General features: G+C 38.2%; 1 protein-coding gene across 13 annotated transcripts in view; it reads left to right on the forward strand.

The window, feature by feature from the left end:
• The window catches only part of ATE1 (arginyltransferase 1), a 182,461-nt gene that overhangs the window by 24,762 nt on the left and 137,025 nt on the right, over positions 1-20,674 (forward strand). For 6 of the 13 annotated variants that reach the window (XM_073904082.1, XM_073904083.1, XM_025880320.2 and 3 more), the window contains 3 exons: positions 3,663-3,895; positions 5,680-5,808; positions 6,714-6,842. In XM_073904082.1, the coding sequence (XP_073760183.1) occupies positions 3,663-3,895; positions 5,680-5,808; positions 6,714-6,842 (491 nt within the window). The remainder of the gene's footprint in view (positions 1-3,662; positions 3,896-5,679; positions 5,809-6,713; positions 6,843-20,674) is intronic. The other 7 variants (XM_025880323.2, XM_073904081.1, XM_025880319.2 and 4 more) reach the window with 3 other exon arrangements.

Here is a 20,674-nt window from a genome sequence, read left to right on the forward strand (position 1 = left end):
TTTCCTTTCCTTTCCCCTTTCCTTTCCTTTCCTTTCCTTTCCTTTCCCCTTTCCTTTCCTTTCCCCTTTCCTTTCCTTTCCCCTTTCCTTTCCTTTCCTTTCCCCTTTCCTTTCCTTTCCTTTCCTTCTTCTTTCCTTCCATCCATCCATCCATCCATCCATCCATCTATCATTGTGAACTCATGGGTCTAAACACATTGGCTATGTTTTAATTCTCTGCTCCTGTGGGAATTTCTCTAAGTTGGCTTCTAGGTTTTTTTTTAGGATAAAATGGTAGTACTCTTGGCAGCTTCCTATGACATGATGCTCCTGGATCATTTTGTACAGCCATTTCTCCAAGGAGTCCTGGTTTCTTTTAGTGGAAAATGGTATTTGGAGATCATCAACTAGACTAGATGTGACCATTATTGGTACTGGCTTGGTCATTGTTTTCTAGGCTTTTTCAATGAACAGACGCAAGGGGTCATGAGGGGTCATGTTGATACTTACAGTTCAGATTCAGGACTGTCATATTTTTACATGTTTGTTTGACATTTGGATCTTCTTTCTTCCACACGGAGAAACCTGGTTCTCAAGGACACAGAGAGTGGTAGAATTAGAATTAGAATATTGCAGTTACCTACTTGCTTTACCCTACTCTACATAACAGTTTAGAATAACAGTACCAACCTTATCTTCAGCAGTGTGATTACTGAAACCATAAAAAAAAGTTTGCTGTTATTTTCCCCTTATGGTATTTCTCACCAGAAATGTAAGACAGTTTTAAAATGTAGGGATCTTTGGATTTTCTCTGGAAGTATGCATTTCCTTTTTACTTTAAAAATGTTAAAAGTGTATTTCCTGAAACTTAATTAGAAATTATGCAGGTCTGTTGAATTCTATTCAAAACTCTTGGGACTAATCTAGGATCCTTGAGTGGTTTGAACCTCTGTGGGTGCCAGGTTGGTATGGTATACTGATTTTATATTGATCTGCTCCAGTTCTTTTGAAGGATCTTATTGATCTGGGGAGATCTTTATCCCCTAAGTAAGCTGAAATCCTGATTAGCTGTGTATAGCAGTTGATAATGTGATAGTACACACATGTAGAGTAAAGCAGGCGCAGTCAGGATTGCTTAGTCCAGTGAATTAATGTAAAGCTGGTCTTTCATAAAAATGCTGAAAACTTGTTTCTCAGTTCACTGTAGTTTTATAATTTGTTCATAGTTTTAAAACTTTGGTAGGGAATGTAGTTTTGAGTAACTTCTAGAAAATGCAGGATTTTTTTTTTTTTTTTTTTTGCCTTGTTACCACTTACGGAGTACCCACATACGTAAAACATTGTAGGGACTGGTGGTGCATATGATAGCTGATGATAATAGAGAGCCCTAATGAAATAGTAGGTATTGTTTTGTTTTGTTTTGTTTCTTGAAGATTTTATTTATTTATTTGAGAGAGAGAGAGGGAGAAAGAAAGAGGGCATGCACGAGTAGGGAGGAGGGGCAGAGGGAGAAGCAGAGTCCCCCCTGAACAGGGGGAGCCGACGCAGGGTTCAATCCCGGGACTCTGGGATCATGCCTGAGCCAGAGGCGGATGCTTAACCAACTGAACCACCCAGGTGCCCAACAGTGGGTATTGTTTTAGGAGCTACATACGTGTTAACTCATTTAATCCTCATAGAGCTCCATAGGTAGTACTGGTTATTATCTTTTTTGTATAGACAAGGAAACTTGCCCAAGGTCCTCTAGCCAGTGACAGAGATGACCTCAGGCAGCCATGTCAGAGTGTGTGCTCTTAACCAAATGCTCTTGTGCCTCTCAGAACAAATTTGAGGAGACAGATTCCCAGGCCAAAGAAAATTCATTCTCTAATAGAGTAATGGTTAATTATAGAATCAGTCCTTTGTTGCCTGGTTATAAGACTTATTCAAAGTTTGTTTTTATACGTAAAGTTTGTTCTTAATTGGAAAAAATGTTGGTGAAGTTTTAATATGATTTTACTATTTGTGAACTCACTATTTTACCATCAAATTTGTTTTTTTTTTTTTTTTAATAAGATTGTTTGTTTGATAGAGCGAGCATGTGTCTTCAGGGGCAGAGGGAGAGGGAGAATCCCAAGCCGACTCCATGCTGAGCATGGAGCCTGACCCGGGACTCCATCTCATGACTCTGAAATCATGTCCTGAGCCAAAATCAAGAGCCAGACGCTCAACCAACTGAGCCACCTGGGCGCCCTACATCAGATTCATCTCTTTTGACCAGTTTTAGTCTCTGGCAAGTCCCTTAACACCGTGGGTCTTGATTTTCTTTTCTATAAAATTGAGGGGCGCCCAGGTGGCTCAGTCGTTAAGCGACTGCCTTCGGCTCAGGTCATGATCCCAGGGTCCTGGGATCGAGCCCCACATCGGGCTCCCTGCTCAGCGGGAAGCCTGCTTTTCCCTCTCCCACTCCCTCTGCTTGTGTTCCCTCTCTTGCTGTCTCTCTCTCTGTCAAATAAATAAATAAAATCTTAAAAAAAATTGAACTTGCTAGTCTTGTAAAACTTCATATTGCTGACTTCTATATGATTTGTAAATACTGTTTTAGAATCTTAAAATAGCATTTTTATTTTGTTAATGACTTTAAAAAAATTACAAAGGTATGTTTGTTGTTAGTGAATTTGGAGAAAAGAGAACACTGCAAGAAAAAAAAAGCAAAAAAGTCCTTTCTCTACTTCTAAACCCATGTAAAATGACTGTTATTTTTCTTTCCAGACTTATCTAAATATTTTTCATGTGTCTATTTATACATAAGTGGAATTATTTTTTAACCTTGTATATTGACAAATCCCTGAAAATTTCAAAGCATTTCTAATGACTGTTTGATATTCTGTTGCTTAGCTGTTTTAAAAATTGTATAATTATTCTATTATTGGGCATTTAAATTATTTTGAAGTTTTCATTTGTGTCCGTTATTTGCCTCTAACTCTTTTCTTTTTTTTGCCTCTAACTCTTAATGATCTTCTCAACATCAAGTCCTTGAAGACTCTTTGCTAGATGAAAGGGCACTCACTAAAATTCGTGGTTTATTGTAGCTAAAATTTTTATATCTTAAAGTCCTTTCAGTTTGATATTTGCTCTTTTAATTCAAACAAAACTCTCATTAACTGGAGCTGAACAAATGAGATCCCATCCATTTGTTAGATGGAGAGACACAAATACTTTCAAGTAAGCAAGGGTATTTTTTCATCAAAAAACCTGCCAGAATGTTTTCTGGGGTCGGTACTCATTTACACCCAGGTCCTAAGCATGTATTTATGTCACCAGTGCTTTGAGAGAAATGTCCCTCAGGAATGGGCTGGAAATACCCGTGTCCTGTAGTAGAAGATATTTGATTATGTTTTTTTCAACTTATAAAGGCAGAGAAGTGGATGAATATTAATTTTTTTTTTAATTTTCACAGTAAGAGCTGTGTGAAGTTTCAGTTTCAGAAAGTAAATACTTTCTTTGACAGTCCCACTTCTGAGATAGAATTTTAAGATCATCTTAGAGCTCTCCACCAGAATCTTCTGAAACATCTCCTTACAAAGCTAACCTAACTGTTGGAACTCTTTAGACTTAATTCTGTAGAATCTTTAAGACTTTTGGGGGAAAAAAAAATTTCTAGAGTCAAATGTGATTGGTCTAATATTTTGCAATTGTTTTAGGCAAAGGGGCAGATTTGAGTAAGCCTCCGTGCCGGAAAGCAAAGGAAATCCGGAAAGAAAGGAAAAGGTTAAAACTCATGCAGCAGAACCCAGCTGGAGAACTTGAGGGTTTCCAGGCTCATGGTGAACCACCATCTTTGTTCCCACCAAAGGCTAATAAATCCAACCAGCCCAAATCACTTGAAGATTTAATTTTTGAATCTTTACCAGAGAATGCATCACACAAGTTAGAGGTACTTTGGAGGGTGTTTTGTTTTATTTTTTTGTTGTTGTTGGTACCTTGATTATTTTCATTTGAGGTCATACTAAGTTGATATTTTGCTGTTTAAATAATGGGAAATTAAGTGAATTGGGATGGAGTAGCATTTGTATTTACTAGGTTAACTGCTATTTGAGAAAAACCTTTTTTCTTTTTAAGATTTAAAATAAGTACTTCATGCAGTTTGGCTACTAAAGTTGTGAAAATAATTCCAGTTTTAGCATGTTACTATGTAAGGGACTCTGGCTTTTTGTATCCCTTGATTGAAATTTAGTAGTTAAAGTGACAAAATATACTATTTAAAATTTCACTGTTAGCAATTTCGGTTAGATCCTGAAGGAGAATAGATCACACCAGGCAAATCACTGTTTTATCCATTCTAGTATCCTGATCTTCATTAAGGCAACAAATGGTAGTACATATGCGAGCCAGCAATTAGGAATTAACTAAATAGTACTAAGTTGTATGACTTTAATCCTCTCTCAGTAATTCTCTCAAACCTCTGTAGGCATAGTATGATTACTTTTAGAGTATTCCTATTATTTTTTATTTACATCCCAGATTAAATCTACATTCTTCAGTATTTGGTGTTCATACATTTTTTTCTGAAACATTAATGATAATGATTTTATTATATTCTCATATCTCAATAACTGGTCAGCCTTTGAATTTGTAGCTTAATACCATCTAAGAGCTTTGCTACGGACCTGATATTGAAAATTAACTTTAATGCAATCTTAACCTTAGGATCATATATATTATCAGACATAAGTCTTAACAACTTTGACTACTATAATTCCTTAACTGCTCTGATTTTGGTATTGACTTTCTCCTTCTCAAATTGTAAAGAGAATTGAACATACTACTTAAAGTATGTAATAGCAGTTCGGCAGCAGGCAGCTTTTACTTTTCTAACGTAATGATACCTTGGGTAGGCAGAGACTTTTTGTCCACCGTATATTACTCTTTCTTTGCAGAAGAATTGCTTCTTATGGCATACGTGAAAATTTTCCAGTTAGCCCTTTTATTATACTGCATTCGATTTTCTGTTTTACTATTGTGTTTTGCTAACACATTTTAACTGGTTAGTGAATAATCAATGTTAAAATAAGTGTTCACCATTACTGTGCAGTTACTGTTAACTCATCCTTATTTTGTTTGTGAGGAAACTAAGGCACAGAGAGGTAAATTTATTTGCTTGACCAAGATGGTGACATTGAAAATTTGAGTAAAAGAAATCTAACTTTAGGGTCTTCATTCTTAACTATGCCATGAAATAGGAATACTTTGTGAGGGTTGTCTTTCACACTTATAAAAACAAAATCTGTAAGTTTAGAGTTAGGAGTGATGCCTGAAGAGTGTCTAGAAAATATATTCACATTTTTAGTTTTTCTGAATGATTTACTGAAGGTGAGTTGCATACAACTGGAATTCAAGAGTATTTATTTGTGTTTGTGTCTTGAGTGCCAGAAGTATCCTGCCATTTTACAGTAGAGTCAGTCTTCCATAATTCAGTCCTAGATCTTAGCCTTAAGAGTTTAGACAGGATCTGCCTTTTTAATGAGTCTGTAAGTTGGAGAAATAACTTTTTAAAAAAATTTACTATCTTGTTAATTTTTAATGTTAAAATATTATCGTATGTTTATGCTTTAATATTTGTATGGGAACTTTTGGTTCTTTTTGGGTGGGAGTAACTGTTAATGCGTATTCTGTGGAATAAATAATTAACAAACATTGTTTTTTTAACTCCTTCTGAAGGTGAGGGTGGTGAGGTCATCTCCACCAAGTTCTCAGTTCAAAGCCACATTTCAGGAGTCTTACCAGGTCTATAAACGTTACCAGATGGTTATTCACAAGGATCCACCTGATAAACCAACTGTGAGCCAGGTCAGCAGGCCAAGTGTAATTTTTCTGTGCAAATGGAACTTCCCCCTCCATTTGATACCATTGTATTATAACTTGATTTATTTGTGGTACATTTTATTTATATTCAATTTGCAGCATATCTGCAAAATGATAGGAATGTGGAGTAATGGACATTCTGAAAGTGCAAATTTTACCTAGGACATGTTAAGTGCCAGTCACGTGTAACTGCAAAGTGGAAAGTAACACGTAAAATGAATTATCTTTAAAGTTGCTATGTCTGGATGTATTTATCTAAAAATTAGTAATAGAACTCTAAGATAAAATATTTATGTGGAAAAAAGCAAAAAAGGCTTTATATTTTTATGATAAGCATACTTTGCACAACATGGTTAATAGGCTTTATCTCCATTTAAAAGTCATGTATGGACAGAGTTCATGACAGCTAAATTATACACAACTGAGTGGGACTAGAAAAGTAAGACAGTAGAATTTTTTTAAAGATAATAGAATATTTTAATAGAAGTTCTCATATGCTTGTAATTTTGTAAATCAGAATATCCAAGAAAAATGTGGAAGGGGAAAAATCTTAATACTAGTAGAGGGGACAAAAGTAGTGACCACTACCATGAGCAACAATGTTGACTCTGTGCATAGAACCACAATAGGTGGAAAGGGTAAAAAATAAAAGAAAAATAAATTGTCCTGGCCCTTAGGAGTTAAAAATTCTCCTAAGTGTTAGTATAAAGTTAGCGCTTTCAGCTCTGGGCCAGTCAGCACGTTCCAGGGTTTATTTATTTCATGAAAAACTCCAGCGCTGAGCTTTGGAAGTGGATTTGCGGAGATCTTACTCTAGCCTCACCTTCAGAAGCACATCAGCAGGTAGAGATGTTTCAATAGCATTTGCTTGTATTTTCCTTGCTCTGAAGGTGAGGTTAGTACCTGTCTCCTTTGAGGACCCAGAGTTCAAGTCGTCCTTCAGCCAGTCATTTTCTTTATATGTCAAGTATCAAATGGCCATCCACCAGGATCCGCCTGATGAATGTGGGAAGACTGAGGTACCTTTTGTGAAATGTTTATTCCTATCTTGATGAGGTTGTCTGTGAAGAAGCATAATATAGAACTTTCTTTTGCTCTTTCCTTATTTGTTAAGTAAAGCTGATGATCCTTTTCAGTGTATGTGACTAAACTTTTATGAAAACAAGTCCTACATGTGAGCATTTAAGTCCCTCAGAAAAAAGGATAGGTTTGTATTCAGGGTTCTCAGAACCTGGCGTAGTGTGTGTATGTGTTCAGTCATCAGGCTGAGTCAGCAAACACCACTGACCGCTGCTTATGTGCCAGACCAGACCATGGGCCACGGCACAAAGGGAAGAATCTCTGCCTTCGAGGAGTTGATAATCAAATGGGAAAGATGGACCAGTGAACAAACATATCTTATCAAGAAGCCGGTGGGAAAGAATTAAATATGTTGAGATTATATAGACTATCACTTAACAAGCATTTAGTGAGGGCTTATATTTTCCACGCTGGAGAGATCTAGATGAATGAGAGATTGCATAGTTGTCACAGGAGGGATATATTAGAAGAAAGATGCCAACAGATAAGAAGAATTAAAATTTGGATTTGTTTGTTTTAATGGCACTGTGTTAGATTAAAAGAGAGTAAGACAAGAGTTAATGCTGTATGTTCCCTGAGAGAGGGCTGACTTTCAGGTTTCCCAGAACCTTACTGGGTCAAGTGTGGTCTGCAGACCAACAGCATCCACCTGGGATGCAGAATCTGGGGTCCCACTTCAGCCCTGCTGAATCCAAATCTGCATTTTGAATTAGGTCTCTGGGCAATTTGAATGCCCATTCCAATTTGGGAAGTGCTTCCATAAGTTCCCCATTGAGCCATGCAGCTGTGGATGATAGTGTTTACAAATAGTAAGGAGTCTGCCAGATGCAAACAGCTCCTTTTGATATTCTCAGGGGGTTTTACTCCTGAACATTACTCCTTCCTGTTACCCTGGAGATTTTGGCTTTGTGCTGCCTGCCTACCAGGTATGAATGGTTGGGCCATGACACCAGGTCATGATCTGATGTGTTTACGGGGTAAAGATTACTTTCCTGGAACTTCACCCACTTAGGCTTCAGGCCTCCATGGAGTCCAGTCCTGCAGACTAGTCCGTTGCTACCAGTGTTCACAGCCTGATTGGTGCAACAGAGGGGCAGGCAGTTCCAGTGCCATTAGGGTTAGCTATTGGATTAGTAAGTAGGGGAAGCCAGCTTAGTATGGGACTGGAGGTTAAGGAGGTTTTCTGAAGGAGGTGACTTCTGAGCCAAGTCTTTAAAGGATAAATAAATGTTTGTCAGGCCAAAAGGGAGAAGGGCATTCTTGGCAACAGGACTATATGTAAGAAGTATAAAATGCCACCTATGGAATATTCTTGCTGAAGAAACTGAACCTGAATTATAAGCTTCTAGATGGAATAACCGGTTCACAAAAAATATGAGGGATAAAGGATTATTTAAAATGATACCTGGGCACTTCTGTAAGATAAATCTATAATAAACAGTGTTTAAAAGGAGGGAAATCTCTAGATTAAAAGCTATAAACTTTAAAAAAATACGTAACTACAGTACCATAATCATGCCCAGCAAGCTTAACAATAATTATGTCATCTCATGCCTAGTACATGTTAGATTTTCTTTAGTTGTCTCAAAATGTCTTTTTTTTTAAATGTCTTTTTATAGTTTGTTTGGATCGGGATTCTTATAAGATCTATACATCCCATTTGGTTGAACATCTTTAATTTAAAATAAATTTCCCTCTTGTTTTTAATAGCATTTTTTAAAGAAACTGGGTCGTTTATCTTAGAATTAATTTTGCTTCTAATGATACTTTTTGAAAATGTAAACACATACACGTGTGGTATCTGTGTGATCTCTCCGTATATGTGGTGTGTGTATGTGTATCTCTGTGTACGCATGTTTGACAACATACCAGTACATATACATACTTAGACTTACATGCACATGTTTCCCGTTCTTTATTATACAAACATACTATACTTGGAGGTCACACAAGAACAATATATAGAGATCTTCATTTTCTGGCTGCTGGGTACTTGAATGATTTCTTCATTCTGACCTTTACCGGTGGCCATCTGGTGATTTCTAGTCTTTTACCCTTTCATAGTGTTGCACTGAGTACCCTTGTACATAGAATTGTTTGTATTTTTGTCACTGTATCTTTGTGATAAGCTTCCAGATTGCTGGGTCAGTTCCTCTCCAGAGGAATTCCTTTTCACAGGGTTTGTACCCTTTTGTAGCCAGCAGTCTTATGTGAATGCTTGTTCCTCCATGGCCTTGGTCACTGAGATTTTTATAAGAAATGTGAGTTTTTGCCATATACATGCAAATGAAATTTGTGTCGTTTTAATTTTCATTCCTTTTATTATAAATGAAATTGAGCATGTTTTCTTATGTTTAAAATCCATTTGAGTTTTATCTTCTGTGAACCATGTGGTCATAGTTTTGCTTGTTTTTCTAGGAGTACTTTTTTTCTGTCCATTTCTTAGAAACTGTTTATATATTAAGGACCTAAGCCCTTGGGATAAAAGTTGCAGATATTCCTCTTTAGTTTGTCATTTATCTTTTTACTTTGCTTATGGTGTTTTGCAGTGCCAAAGTTGATTATTATGCCATCAGATAATCAAGGGACCAGAATTTGCAGACCTTAAGGTCTTGGACTTTAACCTTAGCAATAATAAAGAATGACTGAAGGATTTTAGATAGTGGAGCTAGAGAATTCCATTTAGTTGTTAAGAAATGTGTTAGGACTTGAGAGGCAACAGAAACCAAAGTTGAATTGATTTTTTTAAAGAAAGGATTATTTGCCTATGTAACAAAGAAGTTTTGGCTTCATTAGATCTCAGGAAAATACCATTAGTGTCTCTTGCTTGTGGTCTCCCAGCTTGCTTTCTTTGTAAGGATTGAATCTGATGCAGGTACATGGTGGCAGAGATGAATACTGCCAGTTTGAGGTAGGTTGTTCTCACAGGAAGTGATCTCAGTAAAAAATAATGTGCACTTCTTTTCTTATTTCAGTAAGAAGTCCCGAGGAAGGTACTGATTGGCCCAACTTTTTTTTTTTTAAAGATTTATTTATTTATTTATTTGAGAGAGAGAATGAGATAGAGAGAGAGAGAACATGAGAGGGGGGAGGGTCAGAGGGAGAAGCAGACTCCCTGCCGAGCAGGGAGCCCAATGCGGGACTCGATCCCGGGACTCCAGGATCATGACCTGATCCGAAGGCAGTTGCTCAGCCAACTGAGCCACCAGGTGCCCTGATTGGCCCAACTTGAGATACATTCTTATCCCTAAACCAGTCACTGTGACTGGAGGATGGAGAACTTTGGTCATGTCTGGATCACATGCCCCACCCAAGAGCTTAGTTGGAGGAAGGTGCTTATTTGAACCACATATTTTAAGAGGAGTGGATGAGTGGTTCCCACAATAATGTTGGCCAGGTTTTATTTAAGAGTGGTGAGACTTGAGGCAGAGCCAGTGAGGTATGATGGACTTGAAGTCATACTGGTAGGAAGAGGAGGGTGGGGGTACAGCAGACACTTCGGAGGTAGAGTTGATGAGGTTTTGATGTTTGACTTGAAGGATGTTTGGGAGTTGGAAATGGAGGAGAGGGACGAGTCCAGATTGATTTTCCGTTTCTGGCTTGCATGACTAGGTAGATGATGGTGACCTTATCTGAGATAAATACCAGAGGAAGAAGAATTTGTGCATTTTGAGACAGAAGATGAGTTCTGTGTCGGCTAGGTTGAGTTTGAGAAGCCTGTGGGACAACTAACTGTGGGAAGATACTAATCAGAAACCAGCATCTGGAACTTAGCATCTGGAGAGGCTCCAGGGTGGTGGTCTGTATTTACACTGAAGGTATGAATGAGGGTCCCCTCCCCCCGACCATGGGGCTTGAACTCACAATTCTGAGATCAAGACCTGAGCTGGGATCCAGAGTTGGATGCTTAACTGACTGAGCCACACAGGCACCTTGATTGAGGTTTTTTAAAAAAGGCTTTGTATTCTTCTGTCTGTGTGCTAGGTTATGTTTTCTTAATTTTGTTATATATTATGGGACAACTCTAGTGTGTGGTGTAAATGATGCATATTATAGGGTAGTAATCCATACTATAAAAGTGGTATATATTTTTTTAAGAAAAATGAACATGGCATTTAAATAAAATTCTACAGTAAATTTTAATTTGAGCCATTCAGATTTGTTTCCTTTTGTATGCAGTGAAGTGTACATTTTTAATTTACATTCACTGCTGTCAGTACTGAACTCTGGGTATGTGATTTGACCGTGTGTTTAAATAGAAATATGTAATGGACTTCTTTACTATAGCAAAATAGCTTTGCCTTAATGATCTATTTTATAGGGTCACATGCTTACAGCAAATTTGTACTAGTGAAAATGATTTTGACAGAATAGTACTTTGATATCATACAAGTGAGTATGGCTTGGTAATTATATTGGGTTTGATAAATCCTTTGACTTTGAGATCATCCATAGCATTTTATTTACCTGACATCTAACTGAATTTGTGCAGTTTTCAGAGACATATGAAATGATAGTTTTTCTTATAAGCTGATTTGTCTGTCATCTCTCTGAATATAGTTTCTAAGAATAAACGTAAAATAATACCTTGCAGGTCAAGACCCTGCACTATGCTTTTTTTTTTTTAAAATAGAGATTTTTTTTCCATGCATGCTGATCATTAGCTTTTTTTTTAAATTTTATTTATTTTTGAGAGAGAGAGAGAATGACAGAGAGAGAGAGAATGAGAGGGGAGAGGGTCAGAGGGAGAAGCAGACTCCCCACTGAGCAGGGAGCCCGATGCAGGACGCGATCCCAGGACTCCAGGATCATTGACCTGAGCCGAAGGCAGTCGCTTAACTGACTGAGCCGCCCAGGCACCCTGTGCTTTTTTTTTTTTTTAATAACAGCTTTATTGAGATATAATTCACCCATTTAAAGTATATGATTCAGTGGTTTTTAGTACATTCACAGTTATGAAACCATCATCACCAATGCCAGAACATTTCATCATCCCATGCCCATCAGTAGTCACTCATTTTTTCCTGAACGCCCCAGCTCTAGGCAACGACTATTCCACTTTCTGTCTCTGGATTAACCTAATCTGGATATTTCATGCAAATGGAATTACACAGTAGGTGGTCTCTTGTTGACTGGCTTCTTTCGCACAGCATAGTGTTTTTAAGGTCCATCCGTGTTTTACCATATAGCAGTATTTCTTTTTATGGATGAATAATATTTCATCGTACCACATTTTGTTTCTCCATCCATCAGTGGACATTTGGGTGGCTTTCATTTTTTTGGCTTTTGTGAAAAATTCTGTGTACATTCATGTACAAGTGTTATGTGGACATACTCATTTCTCTTTGGAATATATCTAGGAGTGGATTTGAGTTACCATTTAGTATAATTTCCTTGCTGTGTTATAGCTTTGTTCCCATCCACCTTCTTTATGATGATGTTATCAAATATATTGTTATTCCAACAACACAATTATGCTCTTTTATACAATTGGTTTTAAAATCAGTAGGGAAGAGAGGAGAGTATACATTTATATAAAGTAGGAGAAGTCTATGATATCAGTTCCTAGGGCTCAGCCTTGAGCATGGCAGCGAACCTGGGATGATAGTGGTCTTCTGTTTTTTCTTACCCTGATCTGTTTGTTAGGATGTTTGTCTCTTTTGGTATCAGACTCAGCTCTTAGGCTCCCCTAATTGCTGGCCAATTGCTCTGTGGTTTTCAGCAGTGTCCTGGGGCATAAATTGCTTTATAGTCTGGTTTAATTAAACTTGGGCCCCTTTGCAGGGCAGTTTTTGAGACCGTTCTTTAGTTTGTTCTGACCCCAAGTGGCTCTTCCTGCCTGTCTCTTTCTGTTTCTCTCTGATATATCAGGTGGGCCTGTGGTTTAGCTTGTTGCCCTCATGAAACTTCTGGTCTTCTCTTACTTGCTTATCACCAAAATCTCAATTTTTAAGAATGCCTGTAGGCTTGAACTTCCCCATGCACTGTTCCAAATATAGTTACTTCCCTTGGGAATTGGTGAGCCATTCTCTATTTTTGTGGCCTGCCCCCTTGTGCCTCATTGTGGCACTGCTCTGGAGTTAGGAGTGAACACGGTCATTCCTCTGAATGATACCCCTGCTTTATACACAGGGCGGTGGTCAGGAGCAGTACCTCTGGTCTTCTCTAGGTAAGATAATTAAATGTAGGGCTAATTAATAGGGAATTTCAAGCCTGAAAGCTGCCTTGGAGATGGTTCCATGTAAGGAGAAGGTCACGGCTGTAGACGAGGTCCTTCACCTGGTGTGTTTTCATCCTAGAAATTCTTACTTCACTTGGCTAAACCCTTGCTTACAGAGAGAGTAAGCCCACTCTACTTGTAGGGTTGGCTGCCTTGAGAAACTGATCTGAACATAATACTTTGCTTCCCAGTCTTGAGTGTGGCATTTTATTTTGAAGGAACCCATTTCATTAATTATAGAGTGCAGAAGTAATTTCCCCTTGTACATGACTACAGTTTTCTGCATGATTGAATGGCCAGTGTTCCTGTGCTCGGATGCAGGAAGAGAAGCCAAAAATTTCTCCTCTGAACAGTTTAAGTGTTCTTCTGACTCGCTTTAGGGGCTCTGTGCAGCAGCTCACCCTGGTGTGATTTTGTTAATATAATGGGTGAAACTAATTCACTTGTGTTCAAGAAAATACATTTTTTGCTCTTATGGTTGTAAAGCATTTAAAGTAAATAAAAGTCATCATAGTAACTTGGAGACTTGAAGCAACTGTATCAGTGCATAAAATCCATTTTAACTCTGTTGGTAACCGTAAAATAATCATTTCAGCACCCCCAAAAGTAGATTATTTTTTCAAAGACTTGATGAGAAGATATAGATTGCTTTGATATATAAAATAGCAAGTCACTTCTTTTTAATAACATCCTTAGAGAAGTAGCACATAATTGTAGATAGTGAGATTGTAAAGGACTTGATGAATTACTCCAGCATGTTTGCTTCCATTCCTGTTTTCAATCATTCAGATAGATAACAGATTTTCAGAAAATAATATAAATAAAATTAATGGGTGTAATTTGTGACCTGTCTTTTGTATAATACAATATAAAACCAGGCCATATGAATCTTTGTTTTTCAAAATACCACTAATTTCATATATAAACATAGGATCTTAGCTGGAATTTTATTGATATTGTATTATAGAAAATACCATTATCTAATAATATTTATTAAGTGACATTGGTTCCTTAGTTTTTTTTTAAAGATTTTATTTATTTATTAGAGAATGAGAGATAGAATGAGAGATAGAGAGCATGAGAGGGAAGAGGGTCGGAGGGAGAAGCAGACTCCCTGCTGAGCAGGGAGCCCGTGTGGGACTCGATCCCGGGACTCCAGGATCATGACCTGAGCCGAAGGCAGTCGCTTAACCAACTGAGCCACCCAGGCGCCCAAGTGCCATTGGTTCCTTAGAATAATTAAAATTGACCTCAACTTTGCTAAACTCGTTGAAAAACAGACTGTACTCATAGCTGCAGTGGTCTCTTCACATTTCTGAGGCATTGATGAAATTGTTTTTTAAATTTTATTATGGACTTTCAAACAAAAAGGAAATTGAAAGAATAGTATACTGACCACCTGTATACTCATCACCTAGATTCAACAATAATTACTTATCCATGTTTGCCTTATCTTTTCTGTGTGAGAGTCACTTTAACTTATATTGTAAACGTGACATTTTACTCCTAAGCTTTTTAGCATGAATCTCTGAAAAATAAGATGTACTTACTCAAAACGCAATGTCATTGTTACACATAAGAAAATCACAATGATTTACAAATATCATCTAATATCTAGTCCTATATTTATTTATATTTTCCCATTTTTTTTAAAAATTAATATCCAATCTAGTTTTTTTTAGAGAGAGTGTGTATGTATGTGAGTAGGGGGGAGGGGCAGAGAGAGAGGGAGAGAGAGAATCCCAAGCAGGCTTCATGCTCAGGGCACAGCCCTGAGATCATGACCTGAGCTGAAATCGAGAGTTAGATGCTTAACCAACTGAGCCACCCAGGTGCCCCCAATCTAGGTTTATATATTCTATTCTATTTATATATATATATTCTATTTGGTTATTATATTTTTTATTCTAAAACAGCTATCTGTTAAATGTTTTTTGTGGTACTACCATTTTTTGCCCAACTTTTTTGAAACTTTGATATTTACAAACAGAAAAGTTGAAAGATTACAGTGAATACCCACATACTCTTACCAGGGCTCACCAGTTGTTAACAACTTTGTCAGATTTGCTTTATCTTAATTCCTCTCCTTTTTTATCTGAACTGTTTGAGAGTAAGTTGTGGATATTAAAACACTTCACCTGAAAATACTAAGCATGCTCCTCCTGAGAATAAGTATATTCTCCTAAGTAACCACAGTATTTATCATTCCTAAAAAATTCACAAATTCTGTAACATCACAATCCGTGTTCAAATGTTCCCAGTTATACCAAAAATACCTTTTATTATTGCTTATTTTTTTAATATAGGACCCAGTCAAGTTTCATGCATTTCATGAACTTTTATATTTATGCTGTCTTTATGCCCTTGTTACTTTAGTCTTTCTTGATTTTTTTCTTTATGACTGACATTTTTAAAGAGCTTAGGCTGGGGCACCTGGGTGGCTCAGTCGTTAAGCATCTGCCTTCGGCTCAGGTCATGGTCCCAGGGTCCTGGGATCGAGCCCCGCATCGGGCTCCCTGCTCCGCGGAAGGCCTACTTCTCCCTCTCCCACTCCCCCTGCTTGTGTTCCTGCTCTCGCTGTCTCTGTCAAATAAATAAATAAAATCTTTAAAAAAAAAAAAAGAGCTTAGGCTGATTGTCTGTAGAATGTCCTATATTCAGAATTTGAGTGTTTTCTAGTGATTAGATTCAGTTTAAATGTTTTTAGGTGTAAGTGATGTGTACTTTAAAAAAAAACTTTCTATTGGAGTATAATGTTCATATAGAAAAATACACAAGTGTTCAGATAGATGAGTTTTTATGAATTGAACTCATTTGTGTAACAATTCTCAGATCAAGAAATTGACTACGCCCAGCCCCTCAGAAGTTGCCCTTTGTCCTTTTCCAATCATGGCCATCTGCAGGGTTCCTCTCGACTTGTAACCCTGCAGATTAGTTTTGCCTGTTCCATACTTTATATAAGTAGAGTCCTACACGTGTTCTCTTTTGCTTGTGGTTTCTTTTACTCACCTTTATGTTAGTGCGATTCACCTGTATCTGTGTCGTAGGGTGTTCAGTCTGACTGGTGGATAGTGTTCTACTTGTGAATATACCATAGTTTACCATGTCTGCCGTTGATGGGAATTTGAGTAGTACCCAGTTTGGGGCTACCGTGTAGAGTGCTGCACATGTACGTCCTTGTACATGTCTTCTAGTAAACATGGGCATGTTTCTGTTGGGTGTATACCTAGAACAGAGCTGCTGTGTCATGGGATATGCAGACGCTCAGCCTTCAGATAGTACCAGTTTTCTCTTGAGGTTGTGTCAGTGTTTTGGCTCTGCTGCATCATCTCGGGCAGCTCACAGTGTCAGGTTGTCCCTTATTTGTGATGCTAGGTCTGCTCGCTTGGTTGGATGGAAGCCACAAGATCCCTTTATTTTTTTTTTTTTAAGATTTATTTATTAGAGAGTGAGAGGGTGGGTTGGGGGGAGGGTCAGAGGAAGAAGAAGAGAATCTACAGCAGACCCCCCCTTGAGTGCAGAGCCCTCCATGGGGCTCAGTCTCATGACCCTGAGGTCATGGCCTGAGCCAAAACCAAGAGTCAGATGCTCAGTGGACTCAGCCACCCAGGCGCCCCCAATCTCTTTATTGTTGAGTGACATTTTCACCTTTGTATTTAGATCTTTCTATTGTAAAGCACGAGATACCCTAAAGTAATCTGTGGGATGATGTTTTTAAGACATTTTGAATAACCTCTTTCCCAACATGTATCAGCCAATGCCCTTTGATGTTTCTTGCCTGAATCAATTATGGGAAGGCGGGAGAGGCTGCAGAATGGTGATTTATCAAATTGAATTACATTCTTTTATGACCTCGTTTATTTTAATTTAACTTTATTTATTTGACAGGAGAGAGAGAGCACAAGCAGGGGGAGCGGCAGGCGGGGGGGGGGGGGGAGAAGCAGGCTCCCTGCTGAGCACGGAGCCAGATGTGGGACTCAATCCCAGGACCCTGGGATCATGACCTGGGCTGAAGGCAGACACTTAACGGACTGAGCCACCAGGGCACCCCGTGACCTCGTTTATGACCTGAAATTACGTATTTACTGTAAAGAAGAACATTATCTCTCCATTCACTCCCACCCCCATCTTATTTCCTTTTGGTATCTCTGTGGGCTTATGGATTTAAAAAGCTTTTGAAATACTATAATCCATTGCCATAATTTTTTAATGCTGAAATTGTCCCAAATTTGGCCGCTAGGATTCCCCTCAAGCAAGCGCCTATGACCTTATGCTATGACTCCGTTGGTCAAGAATTTCCTTTTTATCTGGCACAAGACATTCTAGACTCATGTTGTGGCTTTTCCTTCCAGATTTGGTGTCCACCTTTTCTCCAAGAAGTTCCAGTTCCTTTTAGTGGAGAGTCATATTTTGTGCCTTAATTAGGATGCTAGTTATGTTCATTACTACGGCAGTGCGTGGCATTGGGTTTTGAAAGTCCAGGCCAGTTGTCTTATAGAATGTCCCAAATTCTGTACTTGTCTGAATCTTTCCTCGTGGTCTAATTTAACTTATTCCTTTGTGGCCCCAATCTCCTGTAGACTGAAAATTAAGTCTAAATCTTGATTAGATTCAGGTTTAACAATTTTGGCACGTGTACTTCATTAGATAATTTTGTGTGCATCATATTCTGTCAGAAGATACAGAATGATGGGTTGTCTTGGTGTTGATGGTGCTGATTTTGAACACTGTGTTAAGGTGGTGAACTCTGGATCTCTTCGTTGTAAGGATAAGATGTCCCCTTTGTGATTAGCAAGTAATCTGTGAAGAGGTATTTCAGCACAGATGAATGCCCTTTGTTCAACAGCCTTTTTAGGCAATGGTGTTAGTGTTCGTTGATGATGTTTGGTTGTCGAATAGGGATTTGTTCAGCTTTCCTTTTTCTCTTTTAATACATACATTTATAGCCATTTTTGGTTAAAAAGGCTGGAGGAGATTTTCCTAATCAACCGAGGATAACCTGTAGTTTCTCCTAAGAAGGCAAGGTAAATGCTGAATTCTTTCACCTTAATTAACAAATTTTAGAGAGAGGAGCTGGTGACAAATTAGTTTACCTCCCTCCCTGTCCCCCTTTTTCCCCCCACTGCAAAACCTCTGGATATTTTTTTATTCAGTACTTTATAGTCACAGTCATTATTCTTTTTGATGCTCAAACTGTCCCAAGTTTTCTCAGTGCACATTCCATCAAGACATCCCCTCTGTCCTCTGCTTTCTAGAACAGAAAGGTACCCCAGTCTCATCTTCAACATCTCCCAACTCAGTCTTGGAATCTGCCAGCCGTTTTTCCAAGAAGCCTTGGTTCCTTTTAATGAAGATTGAATTTAGAGACCAAGAAGAATTAGGTAGTATGAATTTATGTTGATATTTCCAATTCAGATTTAACATGTGGTGTTGTCTTTTCTGATTTTATGTTTGTTTCTCTTTTTTATGTTTCTTGATTACATGAGCATATTTATGAACCTGGTTTGTATTATGATATACATAAAGTAGAGTCAGCATTGCAGTATCAATAACAGTACTAATGACAGTTGATAAGTGCGGTTTATGATTCTTCTGTGATTCTTTTTGTCCCTAGGACATAATCCCATTCAGATGTTCCATCAGAATACTGTGTTCAGAAGTCGCATGGAATAATTTTATTTTCTTATGTGGTTATGATACCAGATTGACTTATGTTCACTTATTTCAGTTTGTTTTGAATTTGGGGGTTTACTTCTTAATTTTAGTTTTTTAATAGGTGATGCATTTTTGTGCTTCCAGAGTCACCCAAAGAGATCCACTCAGAGAAGTCTTCTTTCCATGTCTCCTCCAGCCTGTTCCCTGCCGTCCAGTAATAACCATTTTGATGAGTTTCTGGTTTATCCTTCTGGTGTTTTTGCAAAACCAAAAACAAACAAATACATATGAATAATCTTATTTTTCTCCTTTTCACCAAGAAAAATGTCCTATTGTACACTTTTTGGTACCTTTATTTTTTCCTACAAACATATCCAAGTCACAGTCCTAGCATCTCATAGAGAACCCTAATTCTTTGTTATTTCAGCTACATGCCGTTTTGTGAAAGGATGTGCTGTAGTTTATTGACGCGGTCTTCTGCTAATGGACATTTGAGTTATTTCCCTTTTTTTTAAGATTAGAGAGGGAGAGGGAGAGTGTTTGAGTGGGGGGAGGGGCAGAGAGAGAATCTCGAGGGGACTCCCCACTGAATGCGGAGCCCAACACAGGGCTCAATCCCAGGACCCATGAGATCATGACCCTAGCTAAAATCACGAGTCAGACATTCAACTGACTGAGCCACCAGGTGCCCCTAGGTTATTTCTAATTTTGTGCTGCTACAGGTAGTATAATTTTGTCATTATGCGTGTGTAGAGGTATTCTTTTATGGTTGATTTCACAGAGTGCATCAATGGGCAGAAGTTCATACAATGTTGCTAGATTTTGCCAAATTCCCTTCCCAGATGTTGTACCCTTTTTTTTTTTGACTTTTTTTTCAAACTGTTTATTTTCCGTCAACCTTTTCCATTTCTATTTCCATTTTGTTTGCCTTTGTGGAAGACCAGCTTAAGACCACTGAGTGGTTGTTCCTACCCGTCCAGATGTACCCTTTTGCACTCCAGTTTAGAGGAGTGCCTTACTCCACAGCACACCCTACAGAGTGTGGTCCCAGACTTTTGGTGTTTTGACAATGGGTGAGAAACATACCCTGCTTAATTTTTTTTTTTTTTAAAGATTTTATTTGTTAGAGTGAGAGAGGGAACACAAGCAGGGTTCTCTCTCTCTCTCCCGCTGAGCAGGGAGCCCGACACAGGGCTTGATCCCAGGGCCCTGGGACCATGACCTGAGCTGAAGGCAGATGCTTAACTGACTGAGCCACCCAGGCGCCCCCCCACTGCTTAATTTTTAAATTATTGGAAAGATGTTAGAGGAAGTGTCTTATTTTGGTTAGCCTCTACAATCATAGGCTGAAATGTTTAGAGATAATTGTGTTTTGCATTTCTACTTAATACAGTTTTGGAAAACAAGTGGTAGACTGATGCTCCTGGCAACAGGAAAAAGAATAGGAGTGAGCAGTGGAGTGGATGACAGAAATGACATCATTGTGATTGTCCTGAGGAACTAGGAAAATTCTCAACAGTGTAAATTCTGAGGTTTCAAAGTTATCTTTCTAGCAAACAGCATCTTGAATGACTCATACCTTTTTTCTCGGTAGGAATACGAATCCGCTCTGATAGATTTAGTGACTGAATCCAGGTTCTTGCGTTAATAAAATATTTAAGCAGCAAGAAATTAGACCTGGTCTAATTGGTCCGTATGAAGTGTTCTGTTTGCACTAAAGAGGTAGTCTTTTTTTTTTTTTTAATTTTTTTATTGTTATGTTAATCACCATATATTACATCATTAGTTTTTGATGCAGTGTTCCATGATTCATTGTTTGTTCATAACACCCAGTGCTCCATGCAGAACGTGCCCTCCTCAATACCCATCACCAGGCTAACCCATCCCCCCACCCCC

This window comes from Callorhinus ursinus, unplaced genomic scaffold (genome assembly GCF_003265705.2).
Source record: "Callorhinus ursinus isolate GAN/ISIS: 27379988/994484 unplaced genomic scaffold, GSC_fseal_2.0 scaffold20, whole genome shotgun sequence".
Classification (NCBI taxonomy): domain Eukaryota; kingdom Metazoa; phylum Chordata; class Mammalia; order Carnivora; family Otariidae; genus Callorhinus; species Callorhinus ursinus.